This window comes from Scylla paramamosain, chromosome 45, assembly GCF_035594125.1.
Source record: "Scylla paramamosain isolate STU-SP2022 chromosome 45, ASM3559412v1, whole genome shotgun sequence".
Lineage (NCBI taxonomy): Eukaryota > Metazoa > Arthropoda > Malacostraca > Decapoda > Portunidae > Scylla > Scylla paramamosain.
In genome coordinates, this window is record NC_087195.1 from 102,501 (window position 1) to 115,000 (window position 12,500).

Here is a 12,500-nt window from a genome sequence, read left to right on the forward strand (position 1 = left end):
GATCATTTCCCTAATTGTCACTTTAATTTCGGGTATTGGGGGTAGTTGTGGGAGTTCCTGAGCTGTTATTGGGGCACAGGTGAGGCTCAGGTATTGGGGTGTTGGGGGTTATCAAGAGTTTCCCCCCTCCTCTTCTCCCCCACTTCGTCCCTCCCCTTTCTCTTCTGGTACTTCAGTTGTGGGGGGTCTGAGTGGGGTGGGAGGCGTGGCCGGGTTGCCAGTTCCCCTCCCCGTGGTCGTCTGTGGGGGTGGGGAGGGAGGGGAGGCTCTGGTGGTAGTAGGTGGGGAGACGGGCGAGGAAATTTTGTGGGGACTGGATAGACGTTTGACAGGGTGTGGGGGTTGGAGGGGTGTGGTGGGGTGAGGGAGAGAGAGGGGCTTGGGGTGGGGTATGGTGGGGAGGGACTTGGTTGTGGTGGGTATGGGAGGGGGTTTGGCCTTGCTCGGAGGAGTGTGCGTGGAAGGGGTGTAGGTGGGGCTGTGTGCAGTGTGGGTGGAGGTGTGAGGTGGGTGATGGGTGGAGAGGTGGGTGGGGGGCTTCATCACCCCTGCCACCCCCTTAAAGCTTCCTCCCACAGCGGTGTTGCCCCCCACCACCATCTCTTTGATGACCACGTCCCCCTCCATGGTGGTGGTGGTAGTAGTGGTGGTGGGGGGTGGGGTGGGGGAGGCGGGCAGGCGTGTGGGGGCGTCACCCGTGTACGCGTCCTCGTTGCTTGACGCGTCACTCGTCACCTGTGGGCGTAACGTGAACGTCAATTAACACACACACACACACACACACACACACACACACACACACACACACACACACACACACACACACACACACACACACACACACACGGCTCATTAATCATCTTAATAATCTCTTTATTATTATTAAATGTTAGAACTCTGAGGGAGGGAGAGGAAGGAGGGACGGGGTGGGTGGCAGGGAGGGAGGGAGAGGAGGGGATGAGTAGCAGGGAGGGAGCGGGGGAGGGATCTGAGGAAAAGTTGGGGAATGAAAGGGTCAAACTGTAATCCATATGCATGTAAGAGGTTTGGGGAGGAGTGATAGAGGAGGAGGAGGAGGAGGAGGAGGAGGAGGAGGAGGAGGATCACAAAGAAAGAGCAAACAAACAGGATTTGAGGTAGGCTGTAGGGGTAACTTTTTAACACTAACTGCCAGTGGAAGAAGCAGGAGACTAATTTTACAGCAGAGAATAGGAAAGAGAGAAGGAACACAAATGAAGAACAAATAGCAGCAGTTTTGTTGGTCCTTACGCGGATATCTATGAGGGTTGCACTACCTATCATAAAGTGAGGGATAGAGGATAGCGAAGATGAAGGCTCCTCCCTACCCACCATCACTTCCACCCGGTTCTGGCAGGAGGAAAAAGGACAATACAGTTGTGCAGAGACTGGCTGGTGGTGTCAGCTTCCGGTGCTCGACAGCCAGCAACACTCAGTAAAGTAACACTGCCAAACACGGATTTATTTGAACAGCAATTTATTATGACAGCGGACAGCACCTCAGAAACTTGCTCAGTCTATTTCTAAAAGCTTTAACTCTTGTGCTGTTAAAATTAGAAGGCAAAGTTCCCAACGTTAACCTTTCTACTGCTAACCTAATTTTCCCTTACCTAAATTTTTCTGGAGAATTCTTTTTTTTTTTTTTTTCCCAATTACAGTGTCTTGAATTTTTCTGTAACTTGGAAAACTAAGAAATTAAGGGTATATTCTCTGTTCTTTTTCAGTGTGTCCATGTGAACATTTATTATTTATCATCTATTATTTATTGTTAAGTTTCGTTTGAAGGAAATGTTTCACCAGTCATCCTTGAGCTGTGTAGCCATCTTGCAATTATTTGATCACTCAACTCTAAATTAATCATCTGCATCACGTTACGGATTCTTTGGATATTTTTAAGCGCTTCTAGCAGATCGCCTCGCATCCTTTGTTTTGAAAGACTAAATTAATTTTGGTCGGTAATCATTTCATCACAGGGAATAATACTCTGGTCAGGTGTTGCCTTAGCTACTTTGTGCCGGTCTCTCTCTTGTGTGTGTGTGTGTGTGTGTGTGTGTGTGTGTGTGTGTGTGTGTGTGTGTGTGTGTGTTTTGATATGGAGACCAAAATTGTGTCCAGTACTCAAGATGTAGTGGAAACATAATATGATGAAGCCCTTCCAGCTTTGTTTCCCTCGGCACATGCGAGGAAGGCACGTCAGGTGATGTGGCACCAGTTTTATTGACCTGTGAGCGACGCTGGCTGGACTTGAGGTCACTTGATGTTAGGACTGCTTGGTCCTCCTTCTTACCACGTGAAATTCAATGAATAATGAATGTGGTGATTATTATTTCCACCGTGCAGTACTATGAATTTATCAGCATTGTTTCATTTACTACTGTTTTGTAAGTTGATCTATGTAAATGTGCCTATAAGTTTTCTCTGTCCTGCGTTCTAGTTACTCTGCCGGCAATTTTCGTGTCGTCTGCAAATGCTGCCACTTTTTAGGTGAGGCCGTCGTGGATGTGATTAGCGTCAGGAAGAGAGCAGAGCCCAGCACGAACTCTGAGGGTGTGCCCCTTTGTACACTGAGCCAGGAAGATGAATCGCCTTTCAGAACCACTCCCTGATTGCTGTCAAACTCAGAATTTTGCCATTATTGAAAGATTTATTGAACAGGGTTGATAATTTGCAGTTTATTCACTTGGTATTTGACGTCTTGCAGAATTCAAGGGAAATTTTATTTGGTCCAGGAGTTTAATCTACTTTGATCTTTTCAATTAGGAGTAAGTGAAGAATGTCAGTTTCTGCGATGGGTGAAGCATGTGACATCTTTCAGTCCTCGCTTGAAGAGGTTGCACTGATGTACAGCTTTCCCCAGTGAACACAGACGCGGTAACAATGGTAGGACAGTTGCCGTCTCGCTTTCGTCACTGGTATGACTGCAGTCCTTCTTGACGGCTCCTGTGATGCCACACTTGAGAACCTTTTCACTATTTATTTCCGGTGTTACTTGCATTAATAGCTAAAACATCCACCTCTTCCCCTGTCGTGTTCTCTTCATAAGTCACCACAGCATGTCACCACATCTCAACCACCGCCACTAGTCAATCACATCAATACACACCGTCCAAGATTCGACCAGCAGATTCAGACTTCAGATGCCCCGACACATCTCGACCCATGCGAGTCGAATTACCACGAGATCCGAGCGCCTTACTCAGTCCAGCTCTGCTTCTCCGCCACGAACACCAACGCCGCCGCCGCCAGCTTGCTGAGTGCACACCCTCGTACTTGGCTTCCTGGTGGATAGTGGCAGGGACTCGACGACTCACTGGCCTGGCCATTGCGGGTCTGCGCTTCACCCAAACGTAGCGTATTTTATCTTGTTTTGTTTGTTTGTTTGTATTAGATGTTTTTGTCGGTTCGTTTTTTTTATTTGTGGTTAATACATTTGTTTTATTCATTCGTTTATTCATTTGTTTGTTTGTGTGGGTTCATTGTTTCGTGTTTGGTCAGGATAAGCTTAATCCTACGCCTGGGATTTTAATGCTATTTTATTTATTTATTTTTTTTAAGGGGAAATTTTAAATTATAGTTATTATTATTATTATTATTGTTATCTATTTTTATTTTTTTCTATACGAGGCGAGCATCATTAAAAATGTCGGACGCAATGTGAATGAACCGTCCCTCAAGGAAGACTGACTGGTGCTGAGTGGTGACAGCCGCTCGCGACCTGACTCACTCATTGTTCACTATATTTGAAACACGCTGGCAGGCGCTCAGGTGATCAGTTGTCAGTTGTTAGCGACACATGAGTGCAATCAACCTTCGTGTGATACTTTTGAGCAAGGTAAAGATTTGTAGCACGGACATTGCATTCCACACAGACAGTTAACAGTGGAGTGTTTCCTCAAACCGTCAGCAGTGACTCAACCTGTCGACACTCTTAGGACCCGGACGGAGAACGAACAGCGGCTCCCAAAACTACCTTTAAAAAAAATAAGAGGTATACATTTGACGCATTTCATGATCACGGTGGCAACAGTTGGCAGCCCTGCACGCATTTCATCATTCTGCACTTCATTCTGTACTTCATCTTTTACCTGCACTTCATCATTCTGTACTCCATCATTCTGTACTTCACTCTGTACTTGATTCTGTATTTCATTTTGTACTTCATGATTCTACACTTCACCAGCCTGCACGTTGCTTCCAGTCACGGCTCGTCAGGTCAGCTCGTCACGTCAGTCTGCAGGGCTTCGTACAAAACCCATCCTACAATCAGCTGACATGAGTATGGTGGACTAGGCATCCATCGACGGCCATTTAATTCCCATCGCTCCACATGAGAAAGGAAGTAATAGACACCTCAGTTGTTACTACAGCAATAACTGAGGTGATTTCTTCGGTGACAAGATTACCGCCTTTAGGTGAAACGGGCTAATGTGTGTGTTGTAATCATTGTTTGTTTTTTCACATGCATGCAGAGAAAGAGGAGGAGGAGGAGAAGCACACAGGACGTAATACAAAGAAAGGATATTTAGTAAACGGAAGGAATGGGATTGTATTATGAAATCAAAACAAAATCTAAGTGTTGTAGGAATGGGGACAATATTGAGGGTGAGTGGTGGGGAGGCAAGTAAGGAGGGGGTGACAAAGGTAAGCTGTGTTTACCTGTGAGGGACTGGTGGGGGCGCTGCCTGTGTCGCTGGTTGGGGGACGGGGGTGAAGTGGCTTCCTTCCTCTCCCACGCTCTGAAAAGTGAGAGAAAAGAACAACATAAGCAAACAAGTGAAGGTGCAGCAAGCCGTCAGGCCTACACGTGGCAGTCCCTGTGTGAAACATGCCTGCCTATTTCCACTTGTCATCCCCATCCATAAATATACCTAATCATCTTTCAAAGCTTCCTAATGACTCGGCACTAACAAGCTGACTACTGAGTCCTTTCCTTCCTACCTCTACTTTTAAAATTTACGTTCATCATGCTTGAATCCTTTATTTCTTGTCCTGCCCTGATTACTAACCCTGAGGATTTTGTTTGTCAGCCTTGTTATGCCCCTTGTATCACTTAAACACCTCTATTAGCGAGAGAGAGAGAGAGAGAGAGAGAGAGAGAGAGAGAGAGAGAGAGAGAGAGAGAGAGAGAGAGAGAGAGAGAGAGAGAGAGAGAGAGAGAGAGAGAGAGAGAGAGAGAGAGAGAGAATTAGAATATATTTCCATTATTACAACGGTTTTTGTGCCACATGAAATACAAGTCAATATAATTACTGAATATACACAAGACATAATGATATAGACAGATTAAAGTAAAATATGATTGTATCAACTAAAAACGTAAAAATTACCATAAAAAAATAAGACATAAATACTTTAGGCTAAAATCAGGCCCCCTAAAAACTATACTCAAAATTGATAACGTAGTATCTGACTAAACGAATTTTAAAAGTGAATAAAGAGAGAGCATCTCTTGCGTTACTGGGAAGGCTGTTCCAGGACGAGGGGCCAGGTACTAAAAGAGACCTCCTTCCCAAGCAGGTGTTACATTTAGGCACATCTGGGGCCAGGTACTAAAAGAGACTTCCTTCCCAAGCAGGTGTTACATTTAGGCACATATGAGTTGTTTTGTTGTGTGTTAAGAGGGCGTGCAGTCATGTCACCTACTGTGGCCAGGTGGAGCAGCCAGTTCGGTAATAGCTTACTTATAATCTTGAAAACAATTACTCGTACTTCATAACGGTACTTCTCATTCTCATTGATCTTTATCCACCTCAGCTCCTTCAGGTGTGGAGGTGTGACGTGTTCATATTTGTGTGCACCAACAAGTGCAACCTTCGCTGCAAAGATTTGTATCTTTTGAACACGATGTATTTAGGTTGCACAGGTGGTCCCCCAGACACGTGTGCCATAATTAATGATGTTCGAGACTAGTAATTCATTCACAGTAATTCTAGTGTTTTTCTTAAAATTGCCCTTTTAATTTATTGGTATACGTTAAAGTATCATACCATCCTCTTGCTTAATACGTCAATGTGTGTCTCCAATGCCTTTTTAATCTATTGGTATACGTTAAAGTATCATACCATCCTCTTGCTTAATACGTCAATGTGTGTCTCCAATGCCTTTTTAATTTATTGGTATACGTTAAAGTATCATACCATCCTCCTGCTTAATACGTCAATGTGTGTCTCCAACGTTAAGTGCTTGTCAAAAGTTATGCCCAAGTTCCTTAAAGAATCACTGCGTATGATTTTACTATGATCTACTTGAATGTGTGTGTGTCAGGAGGAATCTGTGGCAAAAGTTCTCTCCTGCCAGTAAACACATATTGGGTTTTATGTCATTTAACATTAAGCCAATTTCGTTAAAATACATTTATGCATTGTTCACTTTTACGGATTAGATCTTCAACATCAGAGAGAGAGAGAGAGAGAGAGAGAGAGAGAGAGAGAGAGAGAGAGAGAGAGAGAGAGAGAGAGAGAGAGAGAGAGAGAGAGAGAGAGAGAGAGAGAGACTCACCGTGGCCTGTTGACTATCCAGGTGTGAGGGGACGAGACTTGAAGGTTGGCTGTTACTACTACTACTATTATTACTGTTGTTGTTATTGTTGTTATTGTTATTTTTACTCTTGTTCTTCCCTGTGGCGGCGTTCTTGTGTTCATTTGCCTCCGCGTTTGTTATTCCATCCTGCTTCTTCCACTTCGTTCTTCTGTTCTGGAACCAAATCTTCACCTGCAACAATTAAAGGCGTCAATGAGAGAGAGAGAGAGAGAGAGAGAGAGAGAGAGAGAGAGAGAGAGAGAGAGAGAGAGAGAGAGAGAGATAGGTGAGGACAGGGTAATTAATTTCTTCAGTGCTCAGTTTAATCCTCCTCCACCTCTTCCTCCTCCTCCTCCTCCTCCTCCTCCTCCTCCTCTTCCTTCTCCTCCTCCTCCTCTAATTATTTGCAATACTATGATTTTAACCACTTTGATGCTGCACTTTTAATCCTCCTCCTCCTCCTCCTCCTCCTCCTCCTCCTCCTCCTCAGGGACACAAAAATGAAGAGCCCCCGTGAGTTAGTCTGTCTGTCAGGATGTAAGAGTAATGTACTTCCTCTCACTCTAACCTTCTCAAAGTGAAGCACTCCATTTTATCTCTCTCTCTCTCTCTCTCTCTCTCTCTCTCTCTCTCTCTCTCTCTCTCTCTCTCTCTCTCGTTGTTCGTATGTGTTTTTTTTATTACATTTTTATTTCTTCTCCTTCTCCACTTCCTCGCCTTTACCCTCCTCCTCCTCCTCCTCCTCCTCCTCCTCCTCCTCATTTTCTTTACATTTCTTCCCTCTCTCCTCATCTTCCTTTTTCTCATCCCTCCTCTTCCTAACCAATCTATCTTCCTCTTCCTCCTTCTCCTCCCTTCTCAAATATCCCTCCCTCCCTCCCTCCCTCCCTCCCTCCTTCCTTACGCTTCCTTCTCCCATAACACTTTTAATTTTGAGAAAAAAAAGAATAGTCAATTATATTTTCCTTCAGGGTATTAGTGAAGGAGGGAGAGAGAGGGAGAAGGAGGGAGAGGGAGGGAGAGGCAGAGGGAAGGAATGTAGGGAGAGGGAGGGTGAGGGTGGAAGGAGGCAGCTTAGGATTAAGTGAGTGCGAGAGAGAGAGAGAGAGAGAGAGAGAGAGAGAGAGAGAGAGAGAGAGAGAGAGAGAGAGATTACTCCATCATATTATTCCCTAAGGCACTTTAAATACTCTCTCTCTCTCTCTCTCTCTCTCTCTCTCTCTCTCTCTCTCTCTCTCTCTCTCTCTCTCTCTCTCTCTCTCTCTCTCTCTCTCTCTCTCTCCACGTGTGCGTGCGCGTGTGTGTATGTATGTTTATCTATGAGAGAGAGAGAGAGAGAGAGAGAGAGAGAGAGAGAGAGAGAGAGAGAGAGAGAGAGAGAGAGAGAGAGAGAAATTAACTTCCTGTACAAGCAAGATAAAGCACTGATCTCTTCATTTCTCCCTTACTCACTCTCCTCTCCCTTCCCTCCCTCTCCCTTCTCCCTTCTCCCTCCCTCTCTCTCTCTCTCTCTCTCTCTCTCTCTCTCTCTCTCTCTCTCTCTCTCTCTCTCTCTCTCTCTCTCTCTCTCTCTCTCTCTCTCTCTCTCTCTCTCTCTCATTAATTTCTCTCTCCTTTTCATTCATTTCTCTCTCCTTCACTCTTCTCTCCCCCTCTCTCACCTTTCCTCTCTCCCCTGCCTCTTCCCTCCCTCCCTCCCTCCTCTCTCTTCCCTCCATTTACAAAACTGACGTACACACACACACACACACACACACACACACACACACACACACACACACACACACACACACACACACACACACACACACACACACACACACAGACACAATGTAAACGAAATATTTGTTTGTTGCATCTCTCTATCTCTCTCTCTCTCTCTCTCTCTCTCTCTCTCTCTCTCTCTCTCTCTCTCTCTCTCTCTCTCTCTCTCTCTCTCTCTCTCTCTTCCTTCTTTTCTTCCTCCTTTCCTCCTTCCCTCTCCTACCTCCTCACCTCTCATTCCTCTACCACTTTCCCTTCCCCTCCAAGTTCATATTTCCCTTATCCCTCTCCTCCCCTCCCTTCTCCCCTCTCCCCTCTCACTTCCCTCTCTCGTCTCCCCTCAGATCACATCAAGCATACAATTATTTCCTTCAGCATCAGTCTTCTCTAATTATTAAGTGAGAGGGAGAGGGAGAGTGGGGGAGAGAGGGAGAGGGGAAAAGGAAACACTGGCATGAGGGAGAGGTGAGAGGTAGATGAAAGAGGGGACAAGGGACAGTCAAGGGAGAGGGAGAGGGAGAGGGAGAGGAAAAGGGAGAGGGGAGAGTTGAAATCTGTACAAATTGCTGGAGGGTAAGAATATTTTCTCTCTCTCTCTCTCTCTCTCTCTCTCTCTCTCTCTCTCTCTCTCTCTCTCTCTCTCTCTCTCTCTCTCTCTCTCTCTCTCTCTCTCTCTCCATCCGATACATATCTTCTCTTCTTTCTTCTCTTCCTCCTCCTCTCCCTCCTCTTCCAGTTCCTCATCCTCCTCCTCCTCCTCCTCCTCCTCTTCCTCATCCTCCTCATCTTCCTCCTCCTCCTCCTTCTTCTCGTTTTGAAGATGTCAGCCATTAGTGATATTGAAGGAGGAACAGGAAGAGGAAGACGACGACGACGACGAGGAGGAGGAGGAGGAGGAGGAAATTTTTCTTCTTTCATAGATTAGTACTAATCCTCTCTCTCTCTCTCTCTCTCTCTCTCTCTCTCTCTCTCTCTCTCTCTCTCTCTCTCTCTCTCTCTCTCTCTCTCTCTCTCTCTCTCTCTTCTTCTTCTTCTTCTTCTTCTTCCCTCCATTCTATTAATCTTTCCATCTCTTCTTTAACATACTTTTACCCTCCTTCTTCTCCTCCTCTCGCTCCCCTCCTCCTCCTCCTCCTCCTCCTCCTCCTCCTCCTCCTCCTCCTCCTCCTCCTCCTCCTCCTCCTCCTCCCTCTTCAATCAGTCAATCACTTCCCTCTTACCTCCCTCTCGCAGCTCATTTCCCCCCTCCCCCTCCCCCCTCTCTCTCTCTCTCTCTCTCTCTCTCTCTCTCTCTCTCTCTCTCTCTCTCTCTCTCTCTCTCTCTCTCTCTCTCTCTCTTACCTGAAGACATTTTTATGCCACATCGAGAGAGAGAGAGAGAGAGAGAGAGAGAGAGAGAGAGAGAGAGAGAGAGAGAGAGAGAGAGAGAGAGAGACGTTGAGTTGTGAGATAAAAGCGAGGCGTGGCGGCTTCCTCTCACTCTCCCTCTCCTTCTCCCTCTCCCTCTCTCCCCTCAGGCTGGCGGAGGAACTAACCTAATGTAACCGCTGATAACTCTCCCAGGTGTTTCCCCTCACTTCCCCTCTCCCTCTCCCTCCCTCTCTTCCCCCTCTCTCCTTCCTTCGTATTCCTTTATCCTTCTCTCTCTCTCTCTCTCTCTCTCTCTCTCTCTCTCTCTCTCTCTCTCTCTCTCTCTCTCTCTCTCTCTCTCTCTCTCTCTCTCTCTCTCTCTCTCTCTCTCTCTCTCCTTTTCTCATCCTCTCCCTCCCCTCTCTTCCTCCCCCTTCCCTTCTCTGTTCTCTTTTTCTTCTCCTATCTCCTCTCTTCCTCTTCCTTCTCCCTTGCCTCTCCTTCCCTCCCTTTTTTTCTTCACCTCTCGTTCCTTTCTCTCTCTCTCTCTCTCTCTCTCTCTCTCTCTCTCTCTCTCTCTCTCTCTCTCTCTCTCTCTCTCTCTCTCTCTCTCTCTCGTACCTTTATTAACTTTCCCCATATCCCTCCCTCCCTCCCTCCCCGTCCTTCCCCTCCCTCCCTACCTCCCCCTCCTTCCCCTCCCCCTCCTCCCCCATGATGATAATGTGGAGGAGTGTGTTGCCTGGAGGAGAGAGAGAGAGAGAGAGAGAGAGAGAGAGAGAGAGAGAGAGAGAGAGAGAGAGAGAGAGAGAGAGAGAGAGAGAGAGAGACGAGGGAAAAGGAGCGAAATGTCTGATTCATCATTTCTCTCTCTCTCTCTCTCTCTCTCTCTCTCTCTCTCTCTCTCTCTCTCTCTCTCTCTCTCTCTCTCTCTCTCTCTCTCTCTCTCTCTCTCTATTGTAAAGTGCAAAGCAGGAAAAAAGAGGGGAGGAGGAAGAGGAAAAGAAGGTAGTGGAGGAGGAGGAGGAGGAGGAGGAAGGAGAAGGAGTAGAAGGAGGAGGAGGAGAAAGGAGACGAATAAGGGAAGGAAGAAGAGGATGATGAGGAAAAGAAGAAGGAAAAAGAGAAGGAAGGTGGAGGAGGACGACGAGGAGGAATAAAATAAAATAAAAAGAAAAGAAGAAGAAGAAGAAGAAGAGGAAGAAGAGGAGGAGAAGGAGGAGGAGGATGAGGATGAGGAGGAGAAGGAAGAGGAGAAGTTACACAGATACATAAATGCGCAGGCTACAACAGACCTTGCGGTTCCCATGAGATTACTTAGTAGAAGAAAAGGACAGCAAAGCGAGGGCTCTCTCCCCACCCTCCTCTCTCTCTCTAGCATAAGCCGTACAGGAAACAGGTCGGAAATAAATACCTTACAGGGTTAGAGAAAGAAAGACCGGAGGGAAATTTTAAGGGAAAGAATGAAATTAGATGAAATGAAGTGCCGCATTTCCTGGAGGCGAGGAGTTAGTCATTAACCAACAAGCGCTGTTAGCCGCGGATTGCAGCTAAAATATTAGTCAAGACGGCGTTTAAAAGTCTGTACGGTGCTGCAGCCTATCACGTCTCCAGGAAACCCATGCCATAGATTTACTACGCGGTGGAAAAAGAAAAAAAAAAAAAATTGATTCACGAGAGTTGAAGGATTTCCCGACAATTTATCAACCGTTTCCTCGCGTGTAATTTGAAGAACGTATCGTGAAATATTTATTGCAGTCCACGATACCAACGCCTGATGATTTTAAACACCTGTATTAAGTCGCCTGTCAATCTTCTCTGTGTTAATGGGAAAAGATTTAATTCTTCAAGACTCTCTTCGCATGATTTGTTTCTTAGGCTTGGCATCATTTTTGTTACTCTACGCCAAACTCGTAACAATTTGTGGATGTCTTTCTGGTAATAGAGGCAACATCCTTGATCGCAATATTCCAGATGGGACGGGCCAAGGAGTTAAACAGAGTGAGGACTGTATCCCATAACTTATATTCAAAAGATCTGCCAATCAAGCCAGTTATTTTGTTTGCATTCTTCACGACTTCCGGACACTGTTGGCAAGATTAGAGGCTGTTCCATATTGTTACTCCTAAATCAAGAATAAGAAGAAAAGAAGGACAAGGGCAAGGAGGAGGAGGAGGAGGAAGAGCAGGAGGAGGAGGAGGAGGAGAGGGGGTAAGAAGAGGAAGAGAAAAGACTGGAACAAAACCAAGAATATTCTCTCTCTCTCTCTCTCTCTCTCTCTCTCTCTCTCTCTCTCTCTCTCTCTCTCTCTCTCTCTCTCTCTCTCTCTCTCTCTCAGGAAGTGCTAACGAGGTAATTAAGTCGTTAGTGCGTTAGTGCCCACTCTCCCTCCTCCCCTTCTCTCCCTCTTTCTCCCTCTTCTCGCTCCTCTCCCTCCCTGTTCCTCTTCCCTCTTCCTTTTTCCCCCTCCTTTTACTCTCCCACTCCATCTCCCTCCCTCCTGCCTCATCTTTTTAGCGTGAGGCAAGGAAGAGAGAGAGAGAGAGAGAGAGAGAGAGAGAGAGAGAGAGAGAGAGAGAGAGAGAGAGAGAGAGAGAGAGAGAGAGAGAGAGAGAGAGAGAGGGGTCAGGTGCCACTTCGTAAATTACTTAGACCTTCAGAGCATCACCAGATTGTCCTCTCTCTCTCTCTCTCTCTCTCTCTCTCTCTCTCTCTCTCTCTCTCTCTCTCTCTCTCTCTCTCTCTCTCTCTCTTTCCATTTACTTTTCTCTATATCTTCTTCCTATTTCATCATTTCTTATTTATCTTTAAACATCCTCCTCCTCCTCCTTCTCCTCTTTTGCACACAC

General features: G+C 46.2%; 2 protein-coding genes across 2 annotated transcripts in view; both read right to left on the bottom strand.

Annotated features, from left to right (window-relative positions):
• LOC135094288 (uncharacterized) overlaps positions 1 to 627 on the bottom strand; it is an 11,483-nt gene extending 10,856 nt beyond the window's left edge. Inside the window, exon 1 of the mRNA XM_063994279.1 lies at positions 144 to 627. Within this exon, the coding sequence (XP_063850349.1) occupies positions 144 to 627 (484 nt within the window). The remainder of the gene's footprint in view (positions 1 to 143) is intronic.
• Positions 1 to 12,500, bottom strand: part of LOC135094374 (homeobox protein Hox-A3-like) — a 58,084-nt gene that overhangs the window by 955 nt on the left and 44,629 nt on the right. Inside the window, exons 5-7 of the mRNA XM_063994415.1 lie at positions 6,517 to 6,729; positions 4,675 to 4,754; positions 1 to 735 (exon numbers count right to left, since the gene is read on the bottom strand). The exon at positions 1 to 735 is cut by the window's left edge and continues 955 nt beyond it. Of these exons, the coding sequence (XP_063850485.1) occupies positions 732 to 735; positions 4,675 to 4,754; positions 6,517 to 6,729 (297 nt within the window). The 3' untranslated portion in view covers positions 1 to 731. The remainder of the gene's footprint in view (positions 736 to 4,674; positions 4,755 to 6,516; positions 6,730 to 12,500) is intronic.